General features: G+C 59.6%; 1 protein-coding gene across 3 annotated transcripts; it reads right to left on the reverse strand.

The window, feature by feature from the left end:
- Positions 1-506: 506 nt before the first annotated feature.
- On the reverse strand, positions 507-23,637 carry LOC105464571 (solute carrier family 6 member 19). 3 transcript variants are annotated; one of them, XM_011712569.3, is made up of 14 exons: positions 19,980-22,091; positions 17,613-17,745; positions 15,770-15,910; positions 14,103-14,240; positions 12,346-12,527; positions 11,368-11,478; positions 10,871-10,983; positions 8,414-8,542; positions 8,155-8,311; positions 6,003-6,207; positions 5,441-5,600; positions 3,412-3,574; positions 2,868-3,023; positions 508-1,390 (listed from the first exon to the last, which is right to left on the reverse strand). In XM_011712569.3, exons 3-14 carry the CDS (start codon positions 15,900-15,902, stop codon positions 1,172-1,174), a joined length of 1,866 nt encoding a protein of 621 aa, XP_011710871.2. In that variant the 5' UTR covers positions 15,903-15,910; positions 17,613-17,745; positions 19,980-22,091; the 3' UTR covers positions 508-1,171. The 3 variants fall into 3 exon arrangements, with proteins under 3 accessions (XP_070955227.1, XP_011710871.2, XP_011710870.1); XM_071099126.1 differs by lacking the exons at positions 17,613-17,745; positions 19,980-22,091 and adding an exon at positions 23,331-23,637 and having other exon boundaries at positions 507-1,390; XM_011712568.3 differs by lacking the exons at positions 17,613-17,745; positions 19,980-22,091 and adding an exon at positions 23,331-23,621 and having other exon boundaries at positions 1,251-3,023.
- Between the last annotated feature and the right edge of the window lie 202 nt (positions 23,638-23,839).

Genomic DNA, 23,839 nt, shown 5'->3' on the forward strand with positions numbered 1-23,839 from the left:
TGTGGGGGCAGGGGGCTGAGGGGTGAGTCCTCTACTGTGCTCGGGGCACCCCCGCCCGTGGGGGGAGGGTTGATGAGTTGACACCGGGTGAGTTCAGCTCTAAGGAGCTCCCCACAGTGCTCCCTGGACTCTGGAGCTCCCCCCTGCAGATGCTCCTGCCCGGGACAGGCCAAGGGCTCCCAGGCCCGCAATTTCCCAGTTCCACTGGACACTGCGCCCTTCAACCGTGTAGCCACAACTCCAAATCCATGAGTCCCAGGGCAGGGGCCCAGGTGGACACATTTCTGGAAGGTTCTTATTTGAGTGAGAGGAAGTGTGAGGAGAGAAGATGAGAAGAGCTGACTGGCCTCCGCTGCGAAGGCACGGGTCTGAGCCATGGCCTCCTCAGAGCCAGCCTCCAAAGCCAGACCCCCAGAGGCAGGAGCTGGACCTGCCGTCCCCACCATCCCCTCTGAGGTCACTGGCTCACTCATCCCTCTACGTCTGGACAACAGTAACTTTTAGGGTGAGAATATTAAATAGAAGGGATTTATTTAGAAACGTATACTTTATGCCCACAAAACCTGCATTTCTACCACATTTACAGAGACATTGAAACCTACGAAACAACGCATGAATCAGGAGATGTAGAAGAGATGGGAGCTCCCACCCAGGATCTTATGGCAGGCACACCAGGGTACACCAGTGGACGCCAGGTCACACCAGGGCACACCTGTGCACACCGGGGCACACCAATGCACACCTGTGCACGCCTGGCTTGGCCTCCTTGGCAGGTGCCACAGGGCAGCATATTAATGGGGCACTGATGGGAATGTTCTTGACTGAGGGCCAAAGAGCAGGAAAAGATGAGGTGAGACCCTGTTGAAGTCATCAGCAGGCGAGCCCCTCAGTGGCATCACAGCTGGGGGCAGAGGCCGTGATGTTTCCTCCCCACACCTCTGCTGCTGTGGAGTCTTGCCCATCCCAAGGCCCAGTGACAGTCAGCAGGGGTGGAAGAGGCTGGTAGGAGGATTCAGTGTGTGCAGTCACCGCTGGACTGGGTGCTGTCAGTGTGTGCGGTCACCGCTGGATGGGGTGCTGGAAGGGACGAGTGTGACCAGGTTTCTGTGAGTGGAACATCACACCAGGACACACCAGGCTTTCAGTCCTGCCCATAGGAATTCTCAGAACATCAGTTTAATGTAAGCATCCAGATTCTTCCATGGAAAGCAGAGGTGACCTGTCCGTTGAAGCAGATGTCCCAAGTGCCAACTGCCTGTGGCTGAGATGAAACGTCGAACCCCAACGGGGGCCCATCCCGTGATGGGGGCAGAGCAGGTGCCAGGCTGGGCTTCACTGAGTGGCGCAGGGGCTGGAGGCTTCTGGGGACTGCATGGTCCTTGAAGGTGCCCTGGACACATAGAGTGCCCAAGGATGGTGCCAGGGTCGAGTTACCCTGTAACCCATCTTTTCCAAAGGCTGGCTAAAAATTCACACAGCTCATGTCCTCTGAAGAAAATGCACAGAGTGGTATTTGCCTTGAATTATGCCAAGTTGAGTTTTATTTAACTGCTCATCTATTTGTGATGGTAGGAGCAATGATTAAATGGCTGGCATTCATTAAGCCAGGAAATGGCCAGGACGCAGAGACTTGGCAGAGGCCGACTGGAGGCATGGCTCCGGACGATGCAGCCAAGTTTTCTCAGAATCGCCAGCAACTGCCCACTCTGGCTTCTGAGAGGCTGCTCCCGATCGAGGGCTACGGGGCCCTGGGAACCCCCGGGTCAAAGGTCAACACCAAGGGGAAGGGGATGGGTGGGGGTGGGCAGCAAAAGTTGCTCCCAGGAGCCCAGACAGTAACCTGTGCTTTCGTCTCCTGCCATCCACAGAGAGGAAGCACGGAGGTGTCCCCCACCCCGGCTGCAGCTTCCGCTTCCCCTGGGCATGTGCAGGGTGCAGCACATCCCCAGTGGTCTGCTCCCCAGGCCTCTGCACATGCATCCTGTGTCTGTGGCAAGGACGGACACAGAGGACGGCTGGGCCCTGAGTGGCAGGCATGTGTCCCATCAATGTGTACGCACACATATCCACACTTGTCTGTATGTGTACATACATACAGGCATGCACAGATACACACATGCCTGCATATGCACACACATGAGCATGTGTCATACACTTATACACAACACACATGTATACACAAACACACACCCATGTACACATGCTCACATATACACGTCACACAGGCATGCATGCACATATACACATGTGCATATGTACATGCATGCACACACACGCAGAACACACGTACACACAACTGCATGCATGTATATACACTCACAGGTATACATGCACACATGCATGTGGACACCCATTATACAAGCACATGTGTGTGCATGTATACACATGTGTTCACACATATGCACACCACACAACACAGGCATGTAGTCCATATATACATGCATGCACACACATGGGCAGTAAATATACATGTACACACGCGCACACATGTATATGAATACATATGTGCACATTCACACCGTGACCATACATGTACATGCACACATGACATACATCCACACACATGGCACATACATGTACAACACACTCGCACACATGTATATGCATACACACATGTGCACACTCAGTGCCCATACATGTAGATGCACACATGACACATATCTGCACACATGGCGCATGTGTATAAAATACAAACACACACATGTGAGGATACATTCATGCTCACACACATGCAGGTGCAGCCCAGCCCCCACCCCACAGGTCTTGCCATTTCCTCCTTCCCTGACACCAGTGTGTGGCACGCCGTGGGCTCAGCCTTCTCAGTACTTCAGGTCCCCGTTCATGGAGGCTGTGCTCAGTGTGCTCACCAGCCCCTGACGATCCCCTGGCTTCTGGCAGCGGTTCCTGATGAGCTTGTAGATGGCATAGCTGGGGATGGTGAGGCAGGGCACTCCAGCCACAATCACCACCACCGCGTACACCCAGTTTGGGTAGGAGATCTTCTGGGATTTGGGAAATTCCTCCTGGGGAGAGAGTCCCATGGGTGAGTAGGCACCTCAGGAGCCAGCGGGGTTCACTTTGGGGCAAAGGGCCCTCGCCCCTCGCCCCATGACTCTTACCTCCTGTCCTGTGGGGTGGGCAGGTTGGCCTGGGGCTCCTCCAGCTTTCTCTTTCCCCTGCCTTCCAACTCCCAGCCCACCCACCTCCCTCCTGGGATGGCATGACACGCTGGTGTCAGGGAGGGGGAACCAGCAAGTTGATGGAGTGGTGGCTGGACTGCACCTGAGTGTGAGCGTGTGTGCCCATGTATGTGGCTGTGTGTTGTGTGCATGTGCCATGTGTGTGGATGTGTGTCCTCCTTTCCCCTTTCCCGTTCCACTCCCCACCCCAGGCGATGGCCTGGGCACTTACGTAGCCAGGATCCCAGATGCTGTAGGTCAGTTCCTCACTGACTTTGACCACAAAGAAGAAGAGGAAGATGGTCAGCATGAGTAGGGGGCTGATCACGCGCCACGTGACTTGCCAGAATATGTTGGGCTTGTGGCCAATCATGAACTCGATGTCCTTATTGAACCTGCCAAGGTCAGAGACAGCTGTCGCTGCTGCTACCAGCTGGGCTTCAACTCGCCAAGCTTTCTGTGCATTCTGCTACCTGAACAGATGGCATCGTGCTGCGAGGTGCCCAGCCTCCCCTCGCCAGGGCCCCATCCCTCACTCCTGCCCATGGGTGCCTCCTCAAGCAGAGCCGTCTGTGGGCACGGCCAGCAGCTGTCTTTGTCCTATGACATCACCAGCCAGTGCTCGATGGCAAGCCCACGGTCAGAGGTGCCCCGCCCACACCCACGCCTGAGGTGGTCACCGGTGCAGAATGGGGGGTTGGAGGAGGGAGTGCCGCCAGACACCCGCAGCCTCGCCTTCCTTAGCAGCACCCTGAAGTTGGAAAACCCCACACCTTCCCCACCCTACGGCTCAATTCCCGTCCTCTGCTGAACCCTCTTCTGCACAAAGGAGTTTATTGTCTGCAGAAATCAGGATGGAGCAGGCGGGAGGTTACACCGAAGCTGGTCCCAGGCCTGTAGTGTGCAGGTGAGTACCCTTGGTCCCTGTAGAAGCATGTGAGGAGTAGCTGGTCCCACATGTCCCACATTTAGACGGTTATGCACCTCACACCCGGCAGCACCAGCCTGCAGCTAACCCACACGTCAGGCCTAAACATTCTTTGACAATACCTGTGTGATGTTAGAATAGCATGGCCAGCATGCCGTGTCCCTCAGCCTTCTCCATGGCTCCCCGGGGCTGGTGCGAGCTCTGTCCTCACTCATCCAGTGCTGAAGAGCTTACTGCCCTTGTGTCCTGCAAACCCCACTGCCAGGGACGCAGGACAGGTTTTCCAAGCCAGGAGCCTGCAGGGCTGTGCCTGATCAATGTTAACTGAGTCTGTCCAATTATTTCTTCTTCCTCTTCTTCTCCTCCTCCTCTTCCTCCTCCTCCTCCTTCTTCTTTTTCTTCTTCTTCCTTCTTCTTCTTCCTCTTCTTCTTCTTCCTCTTCTTATTCCTCTTCTTCTTCCTCCTCCTCCTTCTTCTTCATCTTCTTCTTCTTCTTCCTCTTCTTCTTCTTCCTCTTGTTCTTCTTCTCCTCCTCCTCCTCCTCCTTCTCCTTCTTCTTCTCCTTCTCCTTCTCCTTCTCCTTTTATTTATTTTTTTTGAGATGGAGCCTCACTTTGTCACCCAGGCTGGAGTGCAGTGGTGTGATCTCCCCTCAACACCTCCTGGATTCAAGCCATTCTCCTGCCTCAGTCCCCCGAGTAGCTGGGATTACAGGCATGCATCACCATGCCTGGCTAATTTTTGTATTATTGGTAGAGATGGGGTTTCACTGTGTTGGCCAGGCTGGTCTCAAACTGCTGACCTCAAGTGATTTGCCCACCTTGGCCTCCCAAAATGCTGGGATGACAGGCGTGAGCCACCGTGCCCGGCCTTGTCCGATTATTTCTAAAGTTGTGGTGGCTCCGACCAAGAGTCCCTGTCTGAGGCTCTACCACACTACTGGAGCCTCTGTGTCCCTAGAAAGGCCTGGAGCGCCGGGGACATAAGGCACTCCCCACCCCCCAGCACACACAAGGAGCATCTCTGGCCATGGGCCCTGCAGCGGCCTTGAGCATGCAGCTCTGGCTCTCTGCATGGGCACCGCCAAGGTCTGGGCTCCACCGGGCTTCCTGGCTTCCAGCAACACGGAGCTCCCATTATCGGCGGGCCAGGGCCCTGCTGATGCCCTCTGCTCCCGCCAGGAGAGGTGCACACCAGCCTCTGTGGCCAGCCGAGGCCCCAGGTCATAGACTCTCCCTCTGTACCCTGAACACGGCCCGGGTCCTCCTCACAGGAATGCCCTGTGACCTGGCTTTTCTGCATTAGAGGCACCGGTCCCCACTGTGGCCCCTACCTGTCCACACCGTACACGTAGACCACAGCGAACATCTCGCAGAAGGCAATGGTGAGCAGGGGAATGGAGCCGGCGTAGCTGTCCAGCAGGGAGAGCCAGTACTGGCCGGAGTTCAGTGTGAAGATGAAGCCAATGAGGAATGTTCCCAGGCAGATGATGCCTGCAGGCCGGGTGGACAGAGATGCTGACACCCCCAGGGCTGCACACACGGCCGGGGAACAGAGCTGCCCACACACCCAGGGGCTGCACACACGGCCAGGGAACAGAGCTGCCCACACACCCAGGGGCTGCACACACGGCCAGGGGACAGAGCTGCCCACACACCTGGGGTCTGCACACACGGCCAGGGAACAGAGCTGCCCACACCCCCAGGGCTGCACACACGGCCGGGGAACAGAGCTGCCCACACACCCAGGGGCTGCACACACGGCCAGGGGACTGAGCTGCCCACATACCCAGGGGCTGCACACACGGCCAGGGGACAGAGCTGTTCACACCCCAGGGGCTGCCACCCCACAGGTGGCACCATTGCCATGGGGACCCCACCCGACTGCACACGCACCTGTGAGCACCTCCTTGGGCCACTTCGGGGGGATGACTCTGAGGTCCTGCAGGGGCACAGTGACGCCCTCCATGTTCCCAAACATAGATGACAGCCCCAGGCAGAAGAGCATAGTGAAGAAGAGCACGGACCACAGTGGGGACACTGGCATCTTGGTGATGGCCTCGGTGAAGACGATGAAGGCCAGGCCTGTGCCCTCCACACCCTGCACGGATGACACACAGTCACCAGGGCCTCTGCCCCCCATGGACTCCCTCTCCTCCCTGCCCGAGGTTTTGTGCATCGCCAAGCCACGCAGCACGGGGCGGGCAGGTCTGAGTTGTCATGAAATAGCTAGATCTTATCTTTCAGGCCCAAAGTGTATTTTCAAAAGCTGAACTATGCATCACGACCAGCAAGTGGATCCCATCACCAAGCGGCACTCAGAGCCCCGTTCCGCCCACAGACGGGCTCTCCCAACACAGGGAGCTTCTGAGACCTCACAGCCCACACAGCCCTGATCCAGCGCGGCTGAGCCGTGTACACGAGGTGTTACATGAGTCGCCTGTTAATAAATGCATGCCCTGGACGTGCTTGGAAGTCAAGTGGCCGACGGCCGAGTTAGAGCAGGCTGTGACCACAGACAGGCTCTTGGATAAGAACCACCAAGGTGCAGCCACCCGGAGGCCCCATGGCTGACCTTCTGCTCCTGTGTCTGGTCCCAGACCATCACCGAGAACCAGGCCCCGGCCCATCACGGTCCTGGTGATCAGCGGTCCTGGCCGTGGAATCTCGGGAGGCAAACCTCCACCCATGAGGCTGAGAGACCTGCCCAGCTCAGTGGGGCGCCCTGCAGGGTACTGGCTCAGGGATTGGAGGTGGGAGGACTCAAGGACCCACCCGAAGACAGGGTCCTTCATGGCCGCTTAACACATCTATGTGAGCTCCAGGGACAAGAGTAACCCCTTACACAGCAGGACATGGCTTGTGGAGGGCTCTGAAGAGTTTAAAGGAAATTGTCAGAAGCAGGCGGCAGCACGTGCATACAAGGCACGCTGCTCTTCAGTGCAGGGTGGGAGGTGGGAGGAGGTGGGAGGAGGTGCCAGGATGGAGGCGCCGACCTGTAGCAACTCTGGTGCTTCTCAGAATGGCACTGCCAAGGGCAGCCCTGCCAGAAGATCGTGCACCACGGGGTTTCTTTCTGTGGCGTTTCTAGAAAAGGCAGGTGGGCAGAGCAGCAGAGGGGGTGCCTGGGGCTGCCAGGAGTGGGGAGCAACAGCAAACGGAAACCTTGCGGGCACGGACGGGGTGCTGCACATGGCTGTGCAAGGCACTGCAAATGGGTGAATTTCATGGTGCATAATTATACCTCGTTAAAGTTGCTTTTAAAAAAGACATTTAGACCAGGACGGCCCTGCTGGGTCCCTCCTGCCTGCACATCCTGCACTTGGAGGCCTCCTGCAGTTGGTGAAACAGGGTTGAGAGAGGCCGCGGAGCCCTCTGCCTGGCTCCAGCTGGCACGGAAATGGCTCGCTCTGCCCAGCTTTCTCCCCATGGCCACTGGAGTAGCAGCGCTGGGTCCTGAAGTGCCTAATGCCCGCAAAATATGGGGTGGCTCCCCAAAAGAAAACTGCATAATTAAAATCAGCAAATGTCGACCTTTAATTGTAGCAGCATCTAAACTTCATTAACTATGGAAAGAGTATGCGAAAGCACTCGTCACATGGAGTATCCTCAGTATCAGCGTGACTGAGACGTGCCAGCCGGTCCAAAATAAAACCTGTCCTGGTGGCCTCACAAGTTCAAAAACAGCTACACAAACTCTTTCAGTGTTGATAGAAGTTGTTACATTACAGATGGTCCCAGGGAGTGTTTTGTGTGTTTGATGGGAAAGAATGCAGGGGCAGCCCATGGTGTTCCCCGGCTCCTGCCTCTGAGCCTCTGCCTCTGAGTGTAACAGGAGCCTCAGAAGTGAAATCTCATGGCCTGGCAGACACCAGCACCCCAGACGGAAGAGCCCTGGACACCAGGCAGAACAGACAGTGGGAGCTGGGCCTCCCGGAGGAAGCCCAGCATCTGTGTCCTCCACAGGCCAGGGGCCCAGGGGTGGCCGGACTCTGAGGTGCCAGCGAGGGGTGTCCCCTCCCCGCCTCGAGCTCCGAAACGGGCCTACCTCCGAGAGGAAGGAGTTGATGTCGCAGGTCTGGAACACCAGCTGCGCGTAGGCTGCGGGGTTGGAGGCGTTGCACTGCCGTTGCATCTCCGCAAAGTTCTCCTGGGTCACGTTGCCTTCAGGCAGGTCGAACCCGTTGATGAGGGTCAGGATGTTCCTGTGGGTCAGATCGAGGCTGATGGCCTGCTGGGGCCAGGGAGGCCGGGAGGCTTCCTGGAGGCGCATCCCAAGGCACCTGGGTGGTGGGACGGCCACTCACGTGCTGAAGCAGTCATCATAGCGCTGTGTGGCGCGGAACCCGATGATGGAGTAGACCACAATGGCCGCGTACACCGATGTGAAGCCGTTGATGATGGACACGATCACCGAGTCCCTCTCGCAGTTGTTGCTGCAGACAAGACCAGTGTCATGGCGGCTGGCGATGAGGCCCCGGGTCAGGACACAGCACAGGGCAGCACCCGCGTCCCGCCCAGAGCGCCAGCCCCAGGAGCGAGAGGCTGAGCCACTGAGTGACACAGGAAGGCAGCTGGAGCCCCTGCTCCACTCTGAGCAGGCTCGGGGGATGCAGAGGTGGCCCCAGGGCAGTGCCTGGTCCTGCTGACCTGGTCTCAGCTTAGGGGCTGCCCGGGGCTCTGACTGCTCCTGACTCCCCAAACCACTCTGGTTATAGAGCTCAGGTCTCTTCCCTCCCCGTCTCATGCCTGCGGTAACTTCCATCAGGCCTCTAGGGACAGCTCCAGGCCAAAGACATCACACCCGCTCTCCCCAGCCCCCACCCTAGGCGTCCTGTCCAGTTGCTCGGCCGCTGAGACCTCACCATTTCCTAAAGGCACCCTGTGCTCAGTGTGTGCTGAACTCAAGCCCCAACCTCTCTGACCCAACCCAGCCAGTTCACTCCACCCTTCCTGTTTTGGCTGATGCTGACACCATCCTTCCAGATGCTTCCATCAAAAGCCGAATGTGTTAGCCTCAGGGAAATGCCAATCAAACTGCAGTGAGACCTCACCACATCCCTGCTGGGATGGCCAGAAACAAAAGTCAGATGATAACAAGTGTTGGTGAAGATATAGGGAAACTGGAGCTTCCTACACACTGGTGGGAATGTGAGTGGAGCAGCCACTGTGGAAAACAGCCTGACAGCTCCTCCAAGGACTGCACACAGAGGCCCATATGACGCGGCAACTACACTCCTAGGTGCACACCCAGGAGAATGAAAGTGTGCATCCACAAAAGTGCGTACACGGGCTCATAGCAGCATCACTCACGATAGCCAAAATGTGGAAAATGTCCACAGATGGATGATGCACAAACCGTAGTCCACGCACACCATGAAATATTGCTGAGCCCTAAACAATAATGGCGCTCTGACGCCAACTGTGATGGGACGAGCCTTGAGGATGTCGTGCCCCATGCAAGGATCAGACATAAGGCTGTGGCAATGTGGCCACGCCATTCGCAGGAAATGTCCAGACCAGGCACAGCCACAGAGGCAGACAGCGCATCAGTGCTCACCCAGGGCAGGAGGACAGGGCACTGGGGAGCAGCTGCTCACATATGTGGGGCTTTTGCTGATTGGAATGTTCTAGAACTGGACAGTGGTGATGACTGGCTTCACAGCTCTGTGAATGTACTTAAGACCATTGAACTGGGCACTCCAGATGGGGGAATTGTGTGGTATACAAGTTTTCTGAATAAAGCTGTTATAAAAATAATTCACCCTCAGTTCCACCTCAGCCACTCCACAAAAAACCCTCAGTTCCACCTCAGCCGCTCCACCCAGTGCTCGCACAATGACTCCAGGGTCCTTCCTGTCCCTCCAACATCCTCTCTGCCCCCAACCCCATCCTGCACGTGCCTCCAAGTGCACCTCTCTCTGCACCCCAGCCCTCCCTGCCTGGGCTCTACACCTGCCAAGCCCCAGCCATGCTCCAGCTATGCCCTCCCTGCCCAGCCCCGCCCCTCACACCCAGGCCCCACCCCCCCTGCCCAGGCCCTGCCCCCTTGCACTGAGTGTCCCCTGTGTCTGACTCCAATCGCACCTTCCCAGCCTGGAGGGCCACCCTGACCCCTAGGAGTCCTTCCCTCACCCCCAGCCCCTTCTGCTCTGAAATTCTGGTCACTGCACACAGGACAATTTCTGCGCTTGCTTGTCAACCTGCAGAGCCGCAGGTCACTGAGGGCGGGCCCTGATGCACCCGGTTGGGCACACAGTAGGTGCTTCATAAATGCAAGTGGAAATGAACTGACACCAGCTGTGCTCCTCCCAGACGCTGCTGGGGACTCCAGGGTATGCACAGTGGCTATGTGGGGAAGGGGCAGTGGAAGATCAGACCGGTCAGGGACGTGGAGGTCGTTGGGGGCGCCACATGTCTGGAGGCCTGGGATGCTCAGGGGTGGGCTGGGAGCGATATGGGCATGGAGGAGGGAACTGGGGAGAGCATAGGAGAGGCCCGCACCAGGCTTGCGGAGGGACGGGTGTGGGGAAAGCTGCAGGCCGCGGGTTCCTGGCCATCCTCGAAAGGAGACCTGCCCCTCCTCCACACGCTGTACTCTAGACTCAGCTCACATGGTCCCTAAGCATGAGGGAACGGGCCCATCGGGGCTCGGAGGCCCCGGCCACACAGCCACAGAGCACTTTCCACCTTGTCTTTTATCCTCCCAGCAAGATCCTCCCAGGACTGAGAGGGAAACTGAGGCCCGCCATGCCCGCACTCACTGCACAGAGTTGTAGCTGGAGAAGGAGATGAGACCCCCGAAGGCCAGGGAGAAGGAGTAGAAGACCTGTGCACCCGCGTCCAGCCAGGTGACCGGGTTGGCCAGCTCCGTGACCTGCACCACATGGAGACCCTCAGCCACTCGCGGTGTGGGTGGGGCCATGGGGACCTGGGAGGGTGTGGTCCCAGGGAGGCTGGGGAGGGTCAAGGCTATTGGGGTGGTCAGGACAGGCCACGGTCCCCCTGGGGTGGCAGCTAGTTCCTTCCCTGTGGGGACTCCGTCAGCTCACAGGGCCAAAGCCACGCCCCCAGGAGCTGCCCTGGGCCCCAGGGACAGGCCTTGCCCTCGCTGGCCCTGTGGACCTCCTCAGGCCTGGGACTGGTCGGGCAGCAGCCTGCCTGTCCCCATGGGTGAGAGAGCTGGTATTGAGGCTGGCGGGGGCACAGGGCAGCCAGGCCTCTCCGGGGGTCTGGGCCCAAGGCAGCCTTGCGGACTCACGTTGGGGGTGAAGAGGAAGACGATGCCATTGGTAGCGCCCTTCAGCGTCAGGCCTCGGATGAGGAAGATGGTCAGGACGACATAGGGCAGCGTGGAGGTGATGTACACGGCCTGCGGGGGGGCGGGGCATGTGGGATGGGCAGGGAGGGGGCCGGGCATGGGGGAGCGGGGCATGTGGGGAAGGGGGCCAGGTGGATGGTGGGCGGGGCATGTGGGAAGGGTGGGGAGGGGGCCAGGCCTGTGGGGGGCAGGGCATGTGGGACAGGTGGGGATGGGGTCCTGGCCTGCAGAGTCCGGTATGTGGAATGGTGCGAGGGGGGCCGGGCCTGTGGGGGTTGAGGCATGTGGGGAAGGGGGCCCAGGACTGTGGGGGGTGGGGCATGAGGGACCGGTGGGGGTTGGTGGGCAGGGCCTGCGGGGAGCCGGGTATGTGGAATGGGTGGGGATGGGGGGCAGGGCCTGCAGGCCGTGGGCATGTGGGATGGGGGTTGGGGAGGGAGCGGTCCGGGCCTGAGGGGGCGGGGCATATGGGATGAGCTGGGAGGGGGTCAGGGCCTCACAGGCTGCTGGCCCACCAGGAGAACGGGCTGGCTGCTCTGGACCTCGCACCAAAGATTCCCATGTAGGGAAGATGGAGCCTCACTCTTCCATTTCCACCTTCCTACTTTATCATCATCATTGTCGTCGTCGTCTCTTTCCAGTAGTTTGTATTACTCCTACACAACGCTAAATGTCGTGTGGGCCAATGCCAAGTTGCTGGGGCCCCAAGTCTGGTCATTTCAGGAAACCCAGGGCAGGCAGGGCCCCTCCCGCGCAGGCCAGTGAGCCAAAGGGCAAAGGCAGCTCTCTTGGTGGGGTCTGGGGAAAGGCGGAGCCCGGGACCCCCAGAGCTGGGTTTTAGAGTGCAGCCAGCCGGATGCAGGGCTGCCCACACCTGCCCTCTGGAGCACCTGCAGCCTCGCCGGGCCCACGCAGTACCTTCCCGGTGGTCTCGATGCCACGGATGGTGCACATGTACAGGACGCTCCATGCACTGGCCAGGCACAGCAGTGTCCACCACTGGATGGAGCCCGAGTCGCTGATGGACGTGGAGATGTTGAGCGTCACTCGATACCAGAAGTAGTCCACAGGGGAGCTCCTGGCACACTCGTCCACGTACCCTGGGGAGAGGGCCATTCATATACCTCAGGGTGCAGGTCCCCCAAGGGAGAAGAATGGAAGGCCCTGAGCTGGAAGAAATGCCAGCTGCTCCAGAGGCCTTGACACCAGTGACACACCCACATGCGCACATGAACACAGGCACACATGCTCACGTGCATGCACAAGCACACACACACACAGCACACACGCACAGCTGCCCCCTCGCGTGCACATCTGGTACATGTACCTCCACACCCTACACATGCACGTGCACACAGACACACGTGCTCACATGCACGCACATGCATGGACACACAAAGCACACACATGCACACAGCACACACATGCACACAGGCACACTTGCTCACATGCATACACATGCATGTACACATACAGCACACAAGCGTGACTATCCTCACGTGCACATCCGGTACATGTACCTCTACACCCCACACATGCACATGCACACAGCACACATGCTCATGTGCACACACATGTGTGCACACACATTGCACACACAGGCATATGTGCACACACAGCACACATGCACAGCTGCACCCTTGCACAGCTGCACCCTTGCATACCCATCTACACACACCTGCACACCCCACATACGCACACGCCTTTGTGAGCACACGAGCACACATGCCTACACAGGTGCACTGGTTAGAAGGCTCCAGTCCCAACGTTCAGGTGCACCCTGGGCCTCACGCTGCTCCCTCTTCTCTGTGCAAGTCTGGCAGCCTCAGAGCGTGTGTGCTCCTGGGCTGGGGACCTCGCCTGCAACTGCCCACTCCACACACTGTCACCACCGTGGGCCTCTCTGGGCTTGTGGAACCACCCTGAGACCCTTCTAAGGAGGAAGTGGTCTAATTCCAGAGGACCCCACACCCCCAGAGGCAGGAAAGGGCCCCGATAGTCCCAGAGTGCAGTGAGGGTTGCACGTGAGAGGACCTGTCTTATTCCGACCTGAGGGGCCGTCTCGCTGGCCTCAACAGAACAGCAGCATGCAGGGAAGTCCCGCTGGCCCCGGGGCGCTGGTCAGACCAGAAGCCGGTGCTGACCAAGCCATTCAGGCCCCGGGGCCACTTGTGAATCGCCGTGAGCTGACTGCATGTCACACGTAGAGGGTCTGTCCCCTACGATCCCTCCCTGGGCAAGAGGGTTCTGGAAGGGCCGGGGTGAGAGGGCAGTGCGGGGCCCACATGGGCAGGACAGACCCACCTGTGCAGAGCAACGCAGGGATGCATGGGGCGGGAGGCGGCAGTCCTGACACCACGTCCCTTCCTGGAGAATAGGGAGCAGCCTCCCAGCAGCCCCGGACTCCAGGCTGGTGACCACGGGCCCTCAGAGTGGGCACAGCCCCCGCTGGGCTCCCACACTTTCCTCCAAGGGCCTCAGCCTCCACCACACCCCCGACAAAAGAGCCACCACTTTGAAGGCCTTTTCTCTCACGCTGCCATTTTCTGATGCCCTGTTGCCTTGGGGCTCTGGTTTCTGCCACGCCTGACCTGAGTTTCGTGAGGTCATGTGCCTGCGAGGAGAGGCATGGCAGCCCACAGGTGAGGCGGACAGGGCTGCTTGCAGGGGCTCACCTGTCTGGTTCTCGTTGAGCGGGCACTCGCTCCAGGGCAGAGGCTCCTGGAAGGAGTTGAAGAAGTACCACATGATCCACGAGATGATGGTGTTGTAGTACAGGCCCACCATGAAGGACACGAGCATGGAGGCCAGGCCTGCAGGGAGGCTACTGCTGAGGCTTGGGGCCGAGGCACGCCCTCCTCTGGCCACCCGTCCCCACTCTGAGCAGGAGGTCCCAGGGCTGGCACAGGGTGCGGCCGGGAGGGGCTGCCCCAGAATCTGAGGGGCAGACCCAGTGCGGGCCGGGATTGTGCAGCTGATGCCGTGGTGCAGCCCGTACACGCCTTCCCGGCTCACACCTTCCTGGCACATGCCTGCTTGGCTGGCCCCAAGCATGGGTCTCACCTGCCCAGTGCAGCCTCCAGCAGGTGCCTCCAGGCCACGGCCTTGGCAGAGAACTTTTGATGTACCAGTAGCCTGGTTGCTGCCTACAGGCTGGGGGGACTGCCCACTTGGCCCTGCCCCAAACCAGGAAGCCCCTGTGCCCAGGACAGGTGGGTGGGCTTCAAGAAAACCTTCCCTGTGGAGGACTCCTGAGAGGGGAGACAGCAGGAACTGCAGAGGGGAATCTTCTCAATTATTTGGGGACAACTAGGCAGGATGGAGAGTGTGCTGTGTACTACAGGCTTTACCGAAGTTTCAAACTCAGAACCAAGTGTGTGTTGTGAATATGTGAGTGTGAGATGGGTAAGAGAGACGGAGGGAGAGACACAGATGGGGAAGAGAGAGAGAGACACAGAAAGCAGGGAAGAGACAGACAGAATAGGAGGGGGAAAGAAAAAAAGACAGAGAGGGGAATGAGAGCGGGAGAGAGAGTGGGGGGAGGAAGCGGGGGGAAGAGAGAGAATAGGAGGGGACAGAGAGAGCGACAGAGACAGAGAGAGAGGAAGAGAGAGAGAGGAGGGAGGTCTTGAAGACTCAGGAGAGGGCGTGGGCACTGCCCTGGGCCTGGAGGGAGGCCTTAGAGACCTAGGGAGAGGCCGGCATGAGGGTGTGGGCTCTGCTTCAGGCCTGCAGGCTTCTGAAGGGCAGGTGCTTCCTGGACTCAAACCCCTTTCTGGAGTGGACCCTGCCCTTTCCTCCTCCGTCTTTTACCGCCTGCCCATATTCTGAGGCCTTAATGAGCCGTGACCTCTTGGTGAGGCTGCACTGGGTCTGCTCCTGGGCCCCAGAGCTTATAAATGAATGACTATGTCTGGGGGTGTCGGTGCTGGGGACCTCCTCAGTAGATGTGGGGGAGTGGACACAGGAGGCTGGGAGGGCAGTGGCTGGCGCCCCCTCCTGGGCCCTGGGCTCTCACTGAGCGCCACCCTGGGCAGCGCCACCCTGGGCAGGGCTTGAGGGGTCACTCTGCTGTCCAGAGTCTGGACCCTCCTGGGCCCTGGGCTCCCAGGGACTCGGGCAGCCTCTGCTGGCCTGTCTGGTTCCTGGTGACCAGGAGTGGCCTGGAGTTTCCAAAGGCCTCCAAGAGGAGATGAACCTGGGACCTTTGTTTCACCAGACACAGACAGGGAAGGCGGAGCAGGGGCGCTAAGACCGGCAAGGCGAACCCTGGGCCCAGGTGGAATGGCTCCACGGCAGAGGGGACCCCTGGGCCCGGGTGGAGTGGCTCCGAGGCACTCACCTATACCCTTCAGGGCTGGGTGGATGGAGCTCCACACGCCCAGGCTGCCCCGCCGCAGCCGTTGCCCGATGGCGAACTCCAGGTGCAGCAGGGGGATGCCCTCCAGGACCAACAGGATGAGGAACGGGATCATGAAGGCTCCTGCAACGGGAGAAGTCCGCCATGCCTGAGAGCTGGCCCCGGGCAGCAGGAAGGCCTCCCTCAGGAGCAGCCATTCACAGCACCCTGCAGCCCCTGTGGCTGGCCCACCGGGGGTAACAGAGCTGAGATGGAGCAGCCAGTCCATGGGATCAGGGCCAGAGCTGACTCCACATTCTGGAAGCACTGCTGCGCAGCTGGCCTTTCCTGACCATCACACAGGCTGAGGCCACCTGTGGGACCTCGGGACGTTGTGGTCGTTAAGCGAGGTGTGGTCCATGCCCCCGTGTGCACTGACCAACCTGCAACCACAGCTACTGCCTGTGAGTCGACCTCCCTGCCCACCCCCTGGCAGTCCAGGAGTCCCACGGAGGAGCTGCTTTTGCCTGTCCAGCCACGGGCTTCCAACAGCAGCGTGCCCGCCCCTGCCCCACCTGTGCCGGCTGCACCTGCCACGTCCTTCTTTGGCTTAATGAACGATCTGTGGATTTGGCATGCCTGTGGGGAGGGACTGTTTTCTGGCAACCATGTGTGGCCTCAGTGGGGTGTTAGGGTTTAGTGGGGACCGTTCTGGTTCTTAAGACAGAGTTCTAAAGATGGACCTGGGTCCAGGTGCTAGTTACATGGCATTGTGAGTGTCTTTAATACCACTGAACTGTACGTGTAAAAATGATTAAAATGGCAAATTTTACATATATGTATTCAGTAACAATAAAAAATTGCAAAAAGAACTACATTGAGACATTTCTGCTTCTGCTGTGACAACAGTTTTGTCTTATGGTGGATCTACCCACCTCCGCTCTGCTGCCTCTTTGCCCTAAAAGGACAGCTTCAGCCATCATTCTGGGGCTAATTCTCTAATTTGGAACAGTGAAAAACCACCTTTGACATATGATGCTATTTAATCTTTGTGAAATTGTAGCCATTCAGTCTGGGCTAGAACTGTAGCAGGAAAGTGGGACTGTCCAGGCACTGAGAGCGATCACTCATGGTCTAAACCGAGGGCCACTTTTAGTGTTTCAACTGGCTGGAGAGTTGTTTGTTTGAACATTGGTTTGAACTGGATAAAAGATAGGGATGTGCTGATCCTGAGAGGAAGCCACGTGGCTCCTGCGGTCATCAGGCGTAGAGGCTCAGAGTCAGCCTGGGACTGGGAGAAGAGATTCAGGAAAAATCGCAGATGCAGAGGCTCAGAGTCAGCCTGGGACCGGGAGAAGAGATTCAGGAAAAATCGCAGATGCTTAGAAGGATTTCACACTCACGTTTCCTCATGTCTTTAAATTCTGTCTCTTTCGAAAAACCAAAGCTGAAAAGCATAGGTTGGCTTCCTCTCAGAGCTCAGCACCCGGAGAAGGGGCCTGGCCGCGCCCACGAATTCCACTCGCCCGGCCAAGCAGGCAGCCCTGACCGCTCCCTCTGTGGGTGGACGCACAGCCTCCCAGCTCAGCCACAAGGCCCCAAGGCTACACACACAGGATGAGCTGCAGCCACTCCTGGGCGTCGTGACAGTGCCCAAGGTGCTTGGCAGAGGGCGAGGAGAGACACGACCTTGGCAGGACTCCCATCCAGCCAGGGCAGCGTGGACACCGGTGGGTCCTTCGCCCAAAGGTGGAAAAGGACGAGGGTCAGGGAACAGGAGAGAGGAGTGCAGGCCACGGGGCCCGACTTCCGAGGCTGGCCTGACACCACGCAGTGCGTCTCCTACCTGAACCCGAGCACCCTGCTATGGGGACGCGGAAGCAGCTCCCGTCGCACCTGCCCCAGGCTGGACGGAAGGCCCGCGCTGCAGCCGGGGTGAGCACAGCGAAGCCGACAGCCTTTGGGACCTGGGTCAGCAGCTGCAACAGCGCAAGAATTCCAAACACAGCTGTGGCTGAAGGGCCTGGGGGTGTGCAGGTCCTAAACCCCCATGAGCCTGATCCCAACCTGGGTCCTGTCTCCTGGGCCACCTTTCCGTCCCGTGGTGACTGACCCTGAGAGGGAGGGCTGTGGGGCTGCTCACATGACACTGGGGTCCCAGCAACAGCCCCTCCTCACGCTGCGTGTCCCTGGGGCCTCTCAGACGGGATGTGTGACCCGCCCGCCTGCACCCGCCCCACCAGCAGAACCAAGCCCCCATCAGCCTCCCGTCCCCAGGCCAGGCTCCCTCACTCTCCTTCCCCACACACGTGTTCTATTTGTTCTTCTCCCACCAAATCTCTTAAACCCTGAGCTCCCCCCATTCCCTCCCCATTGCCTCCCTTCCCGGGCTCAGCCACTGTCTCCCCAGCCAGCAGGGCCATGTCAGACCCCAAACTACCATCCTCAGGGGATGGCACTGCACGTGTGGAGACGTGTGTGAGAGACAGAAACACACGCACAGACAGAGACACAGAGAGATAGAGACAGAGAGGGAAGCAGGGAGAGACGCAGAGACACACACAGACATACAGAGACACAGTCACAGAGAGGAAGACAGAGACACGGAGAAAGAGAGAGACACACACACAGACAGAAACAGAAAGAGACAGAGAAGGAGAGAAATAGAGACAGGGCCATGGAGAGAGAGAGAGAGAGAGGAGGGAGGGGTGGGTAGAGAAGGGAGGGGTGGGTAGAGGCGGGAGGGAGGAGCCAGGTACTGGCAGCCGTGACTTCCCTACTTGCCCCCTGCCAGCCTTTCTCACTCCTCCCTCTCCCAGTTTAACACAAGCCTCTTCTCTCTCCTCCTCCCTCTGTCCACCTGGTGCCTGCCTGTTGGGTGGAACAGGGCCCTCTGGAGCCTGAGGCCTCTATCCCCACACAGGTCCTGGCCTGTGCACAGGTCCCTCTCTCTGAGCTGGGGCTCCAGGGACAGGTTCCTTCAGAAGCAGGAGCTGTAGGTGGGGAATTCCAGGAGAGCCAGGTGTGTAGGGTGGGCTGCCGGGATGCTGGATTCATCGTGAGATGAAAGGCAGAGGGGAATGGTAGCCAGGTGTAGGAGATGCCCACCAGCCGGTCCCCAAGGCCAGGTGCAGGAAGCGCCCACCAGCGGGTTCTCTATGGGAGGGGGTGGGGGCTGCAGGCTCACCTGCAGGGACACCCAAGACCTCAGCAGGGCCTGCTCATTGGGTTAAAATAAGAAAAGATTCGCTCCTCCAATTTTTTTTCCCAAGAGCTTGATTTGAAACTCTTCCAGACAAAATTACCAGGGAAAAAGCAAGTGCATGATCCCAAACGTCCTCCATCTCCTCCCTTCCCTCCACTATGCCCTAACCCTAAATGCTTGGGTCTTCCTACCACTCCATCTCCATTGAGAAAACTCCTACTCAGCCTTGAAAACCCCACCAGGGTGTCCCCTCTTCTGAGAGTCTCAGTTGTTGCCCTTGCTCCTGGTGGCTCTCCTTTCTGAAAGTTCCTTGGGGCAGGAGACCCTCAAACCCCCGACCCCTGGGGTTCAGGCTCAGCATGGAGCAGTGAACAGAGAGGACTGGGGGGCACACACCCACTCTACCCCAAACGCAGCCCGGAGGCAGCCAGGGCCTCCCTTGCTCCCAATGAAGGGGGCCGTCCTGCCCCAAGAAACTGAAGGAAAGCCAAGCATTCTCGACAATTAAAGCCACCAGAATATGAACATTTGTCTTTTAAACCCAGCGACTTCTTCCTAGTGTGGGGTGAGGCACAGAGGAAGGAGAGAAGGAGAGAGGGCTGCCGGCGCCCAGACAACACCGTGTGGCTTCACCTGATGGGGCAGTGCAGGGCGCCTGGATGTGGTTGCAAAGGTCCCTGGAAACCAGGCCTGTCTGCTGCGCTGCAGACGTTGGCTCACTCAGGTGGAAGCAGGTAATGGAGAGAATGGGGTGGGGAAGGGGGACGTGGCCAGATGGAAAGCAGCCAGAGGGAAAGAGACACTGAGCACAGACACACAGTTCCTCCTGTCTGTCCTGAGTGGGAAACCAGGAGAGGGAGGAGCGGGGAGGAGCGAGCTGCAGTTCTCATGCAGGCACTAAGCTTCCCCTTTTTTCTCTCTCCAGCAGGTGGTGTTTGTGGCACCAAGTAAATGCTGCCTGGATTTTTGCTAAGAAATAGCTGTAGACCGACTCAGGGAAAAGCTGACCCCGGGGCCAGGTGCTGAGCAGCAAAGAAGAAACAGCCAGAAACAGCTGTGCTGGGGCCACACGGTCCTGGAAGGGGCGGCTCCTCAGGCTCCCGCCTCTCTCACGGGCATCGTCACTGGTCACTGCCGTGTGTGGAAGAGCTGGGGGGCAGCCCCTGAGGGCTGTCCACCCCAGCTGTGGGGTGGGCTCTGTCAGCAGCCACTGACGGGGACACACGGGGCAGCCAAGGTTTCTGGACAGACTCAGGGGGGCGTGAATGCATCTCTGCCTGGGCCGCTGGCACTGTGGGGCCCCACCGTGGGGACGTGGTGCTCCCAGGTGGGGGTGAGTGGGGTGAGCCCTGGCTGACCACGTCTCACGGCTTTCGGTTGCTGTTCCTGCACACCCGCCCCCCACCTGAACACCGCCCTAGGGGGGCTCTGCCATCACACCCGTTTCCCAGGTGAGAACGCCCAGGCACAGCGTGCCCTTGAGCTGGCTCAGGTGAGTGGTGGCTGCATTTGGAAATGCCCTTCCTCGGGAAAGGGTCCCTTGAGCCTGCCCAACTGGCACAGGCTCTCCAAGGACGGCAAAATCTGTTAAGACACAGGAGACTCGGAGGTGTAATGGTTTTCAACCTCGAAGGACAATCCCAAACACTCAGGAGGCTTCCAGGAGGGAAGCCAGGAGGACCTGGCTGCCTGCTTCCCCTCGATTTGGTCTCGATGACCCGCATAAATTAGGAAATCTGGTGTCACTGACACGGCGTGCATGCTGGAGCCCTCACTGAGATGCACAGAGAGAGGGCGCGCTGTCTGTGGGTGCGGCCTCCCAGGGATGCTGCCTGCTCCACTGTTTTGGCGCTCACGAGGCCCCCGGAGCCGGAGGCAGGGACCCTGTGTCCCCGGGTCCTGTCAGCTGCCTCCCTGAAAGCTTCCTGGCGGCCGAGCTGCAGCCCCGATTAGATTCACCAGGAGACGAGTGCCCTGGTGGGAAACCCAGTGGCCTGCAGAGCCGTCTCCCATTCTCAGGGCCCTGCCCTGCTGGCCTGAGTCCCTCCGGCTGCAACGCAGGCTTCAGCTCTTTTAGGCCGGTGGTCTGGTATGTGGGGTCCTAGTCGGCCCCCACAGCGTGACCAAAAGGCACGGGCTTCCTCCAGGCCGGGGGCACTGCCAGAACCCTGTGGAGCCACCTGTGATGTTGCAGCTGATGGGGGCCCAGATGACAGTGGCCCTCAGAGTCTAGCAGGTGACTTGGTGGCCCAGCAGAAAGGCCAAGTCAGTGGCAGCTTGTCTGGGGTCTGGGGAGAAGGGCCTGCTGGTGTCCACCCCAGGAACAGGACCGTCTGAGACCCAGCACATCCCAGAGCCCGGCTCGGCCCTCCTCACCTGGGCCTGCCTGCCCGGAGCCCGCTGCCCACACCTGCCCACCCCAGCAGCTCGACTCTCCTCACCTGGGCCTGCCTGCCTGGAGCCCGCTGCCTGCTGCCCGCACCTGCCCACCCCAGCTTGGCCCAGGGTGTGGCGCCAGCATCCGCTGCTTGAAAGCTGCTCACTCCCAGGCTCCACCGTGCACAGCGGCTGGTCTCTCAGTGTCAGAGTGGGAACTATCTGAGGTGCTGGGAGCCCCATCAGATTCCCACCCAAACCTACATCTTAGAACTTGCCCGTCTGTGCAAAGACAAGTAACTTCCCAGGCAGGCTCGGGCAGTCCCACCCCCTCCCCTTCCCAGGAGGCATACGTCTGCTCCTCCGTCCCCAGTGCCTGTGGCTCAGTTTCTCCTCCAAGCTAAACAAACTTGGGGTGTGGGTCAGAGCACGGATCCTCCCCACAGGACAGGGCCCTGGGGGAGGGAGTGAGGACAGTGGCCAGGAAGTCCCTGAGGCTTTGGTGAGCTGAGACTTGGGGACTGTCAGGGACTATAGCATTGCAGTGGCCGAGGACCCCGCCCTGCCTCCAGTGGGAAGTGCCGGCTGGACTGGAGGCTCGTGAAGCGCCCGCCCCCCAAGGCCATGATCAACTCCTCGACAACGCTGGAGGCAAAACGGATTCAGGAAAAGCCCGTCTCTGTTTTTCTTTAAAAACCTTCCCATCACAGGCCGGGCGCGGTGGCTCAAGCCTGTAATCCCAGCACTTTGGGAGGCCGAGGCGGGCGGATCAAAAGACCACAGTGAAACCCCGTCTCTACTAAAAAAAATACAAAAAATTAGCCGGGCGCGGTGGCGGGCGCCTGTAGTCCCAGCTACTCAGGAGGCTGAGGCAGGAGAATGGCGGGAACCCGGGAGGCGGAGCTTGCAGTGAGCCGAGATCGCACCACTGCACTCCAGCCTGGGCAACAGCGTGAGACTCCGTCTCAAAAAAAAAAAACAAAACAAAACAAAACAAAAACCTTCCCATCACAAAGCCCGTGTGAGAGACAGCAGCTCTCCACGGTGAGAAAAAACAGGGCGCGCCGAGGGAGGGCTCTGAACGGAGGCTGAGACCCCCACGCTCTCCACGGTGAGAAAAAACAGGGCCCACCGAGACCAGGCTCTGAATGGAGGCTGAGACCCCCACGGCCCACCACAAACGGCCCCAGGGCAGCAGGAAGCCTGTTTCCTGAGGGCGCCCGGCCCTTCTGGACCTTCCACCGAGAAAGCAGCAGGTTTATGGGGGCAGCAGCTTCGGGGTTCGCCAAGCCCAAGGCCGAGCCCAAGTGTGGGGTGTTACGTGCAGCCCCCTGCCGGGCCTGGGAGCCACTTCTCAGATGCTCAGGGCCACTGAGCAGGAGCACAAATGTCACCTCCATGCTAGCAGCGGCCATGCCCACCTCGGCCCCAGGAGCCAGAGGAACGAGGAGCACCAGGCTTGTGTGTCGGGGGGGCACAGCGGCTCCCCGGCCTCCAGGCCCAAGTCCACAGGCTCTGGCCACCCAGTCTGCTCCTGTAGGGTCACCTGCCCCCAACCCAGCTACCTCCTCTGCCTCCTGCACTGGCAGGTGCCCGCCTGTGGGGCTGGGACGAGAGGTGATGCCCAGGAGGGCTCGGCCCTGCGTCCTCCGAGGAGGGGCTGTACCGGGAGAAGCAACCTTTCCCCGGCCCCACCCTCGGGCCAGAACCTTCCAGGACTGCCAGTCTGGAACTCGGGGTCCTCCTTGGAGCCTCACACGAAGCCCTGGGGCCGTGCCGGCCAGGCCCATCTCCTCACCAGCAGCCTAGGAACTGGGCACAAGGGCAGGTGGGGGCCCCAGCTCCCCCACGCCCTGCGGCTTCTCCTCTCGCCTCTGTGCTTGGGGAGCCGAGGGTCTGGGGAGGACGTCCGCCCAGGGTCTCTGCGTGTGTCTGAGTTTCCCTGGCCACGGCCTGGCCCACAGCCCCGCCCGGCCAGCCTACCTCCTCCGTGGCTCTGGCACAGGTAGGGGAAGCGCCACACGTTGCCCAGGCCCACGCAGAAGCCCACGCAGGTGAGCATGTACTGTGCCTTGTTGTCCCACTTGGGCCGGGAGCCGGACTCCTCCTGCTCGATGGTCTCCAGCTCAGCCAGGGACGGGATCCGGGCGTCCAGGCCGGGGTTGGGCAGCGTGAGCCTCACCATGGTGGTCGCTGGACGGCTCTGCACACAGCAGGCAGGGCAGAAGCTGGAGGGCGAGTGGCCGTGGGCTGGGAGCCGGGCACTTTATAGAGAACCTTTGGCACCTCGCCCCACGCACCTGGGCAGAACGGAGCCAGTCGTCAGCAGATCTGCAGGGTGCGTCCGCGGAGGGACTGTTAATGCCTTATCTGCAGAGACGCCCAGCCCTGGGGCCAGCAGAGCCACCCACTGCCGTCGGGCAACCGGAGGCTGCTCTGTGGCGCTGGCCACCCCTCCCCCTGCACAAACGCACACAGGTGAGCCGGTGCCC

The sequence above is a fragment of the Macaca nemestrina genome, chromosome 6 (assembly GCF_043159975.1).
Source record: "Macaca nemestrina isolate mMacNem1 chromosome 6, mMacNem.hap1, whole genome shotgun sequence".
Classification (NCBI taxonomy): Eukaryota; Metazoa; Chordata; class Mammalia; order Primates; family Cercopithecidae; genus Macaca; species Macaca nemestrina.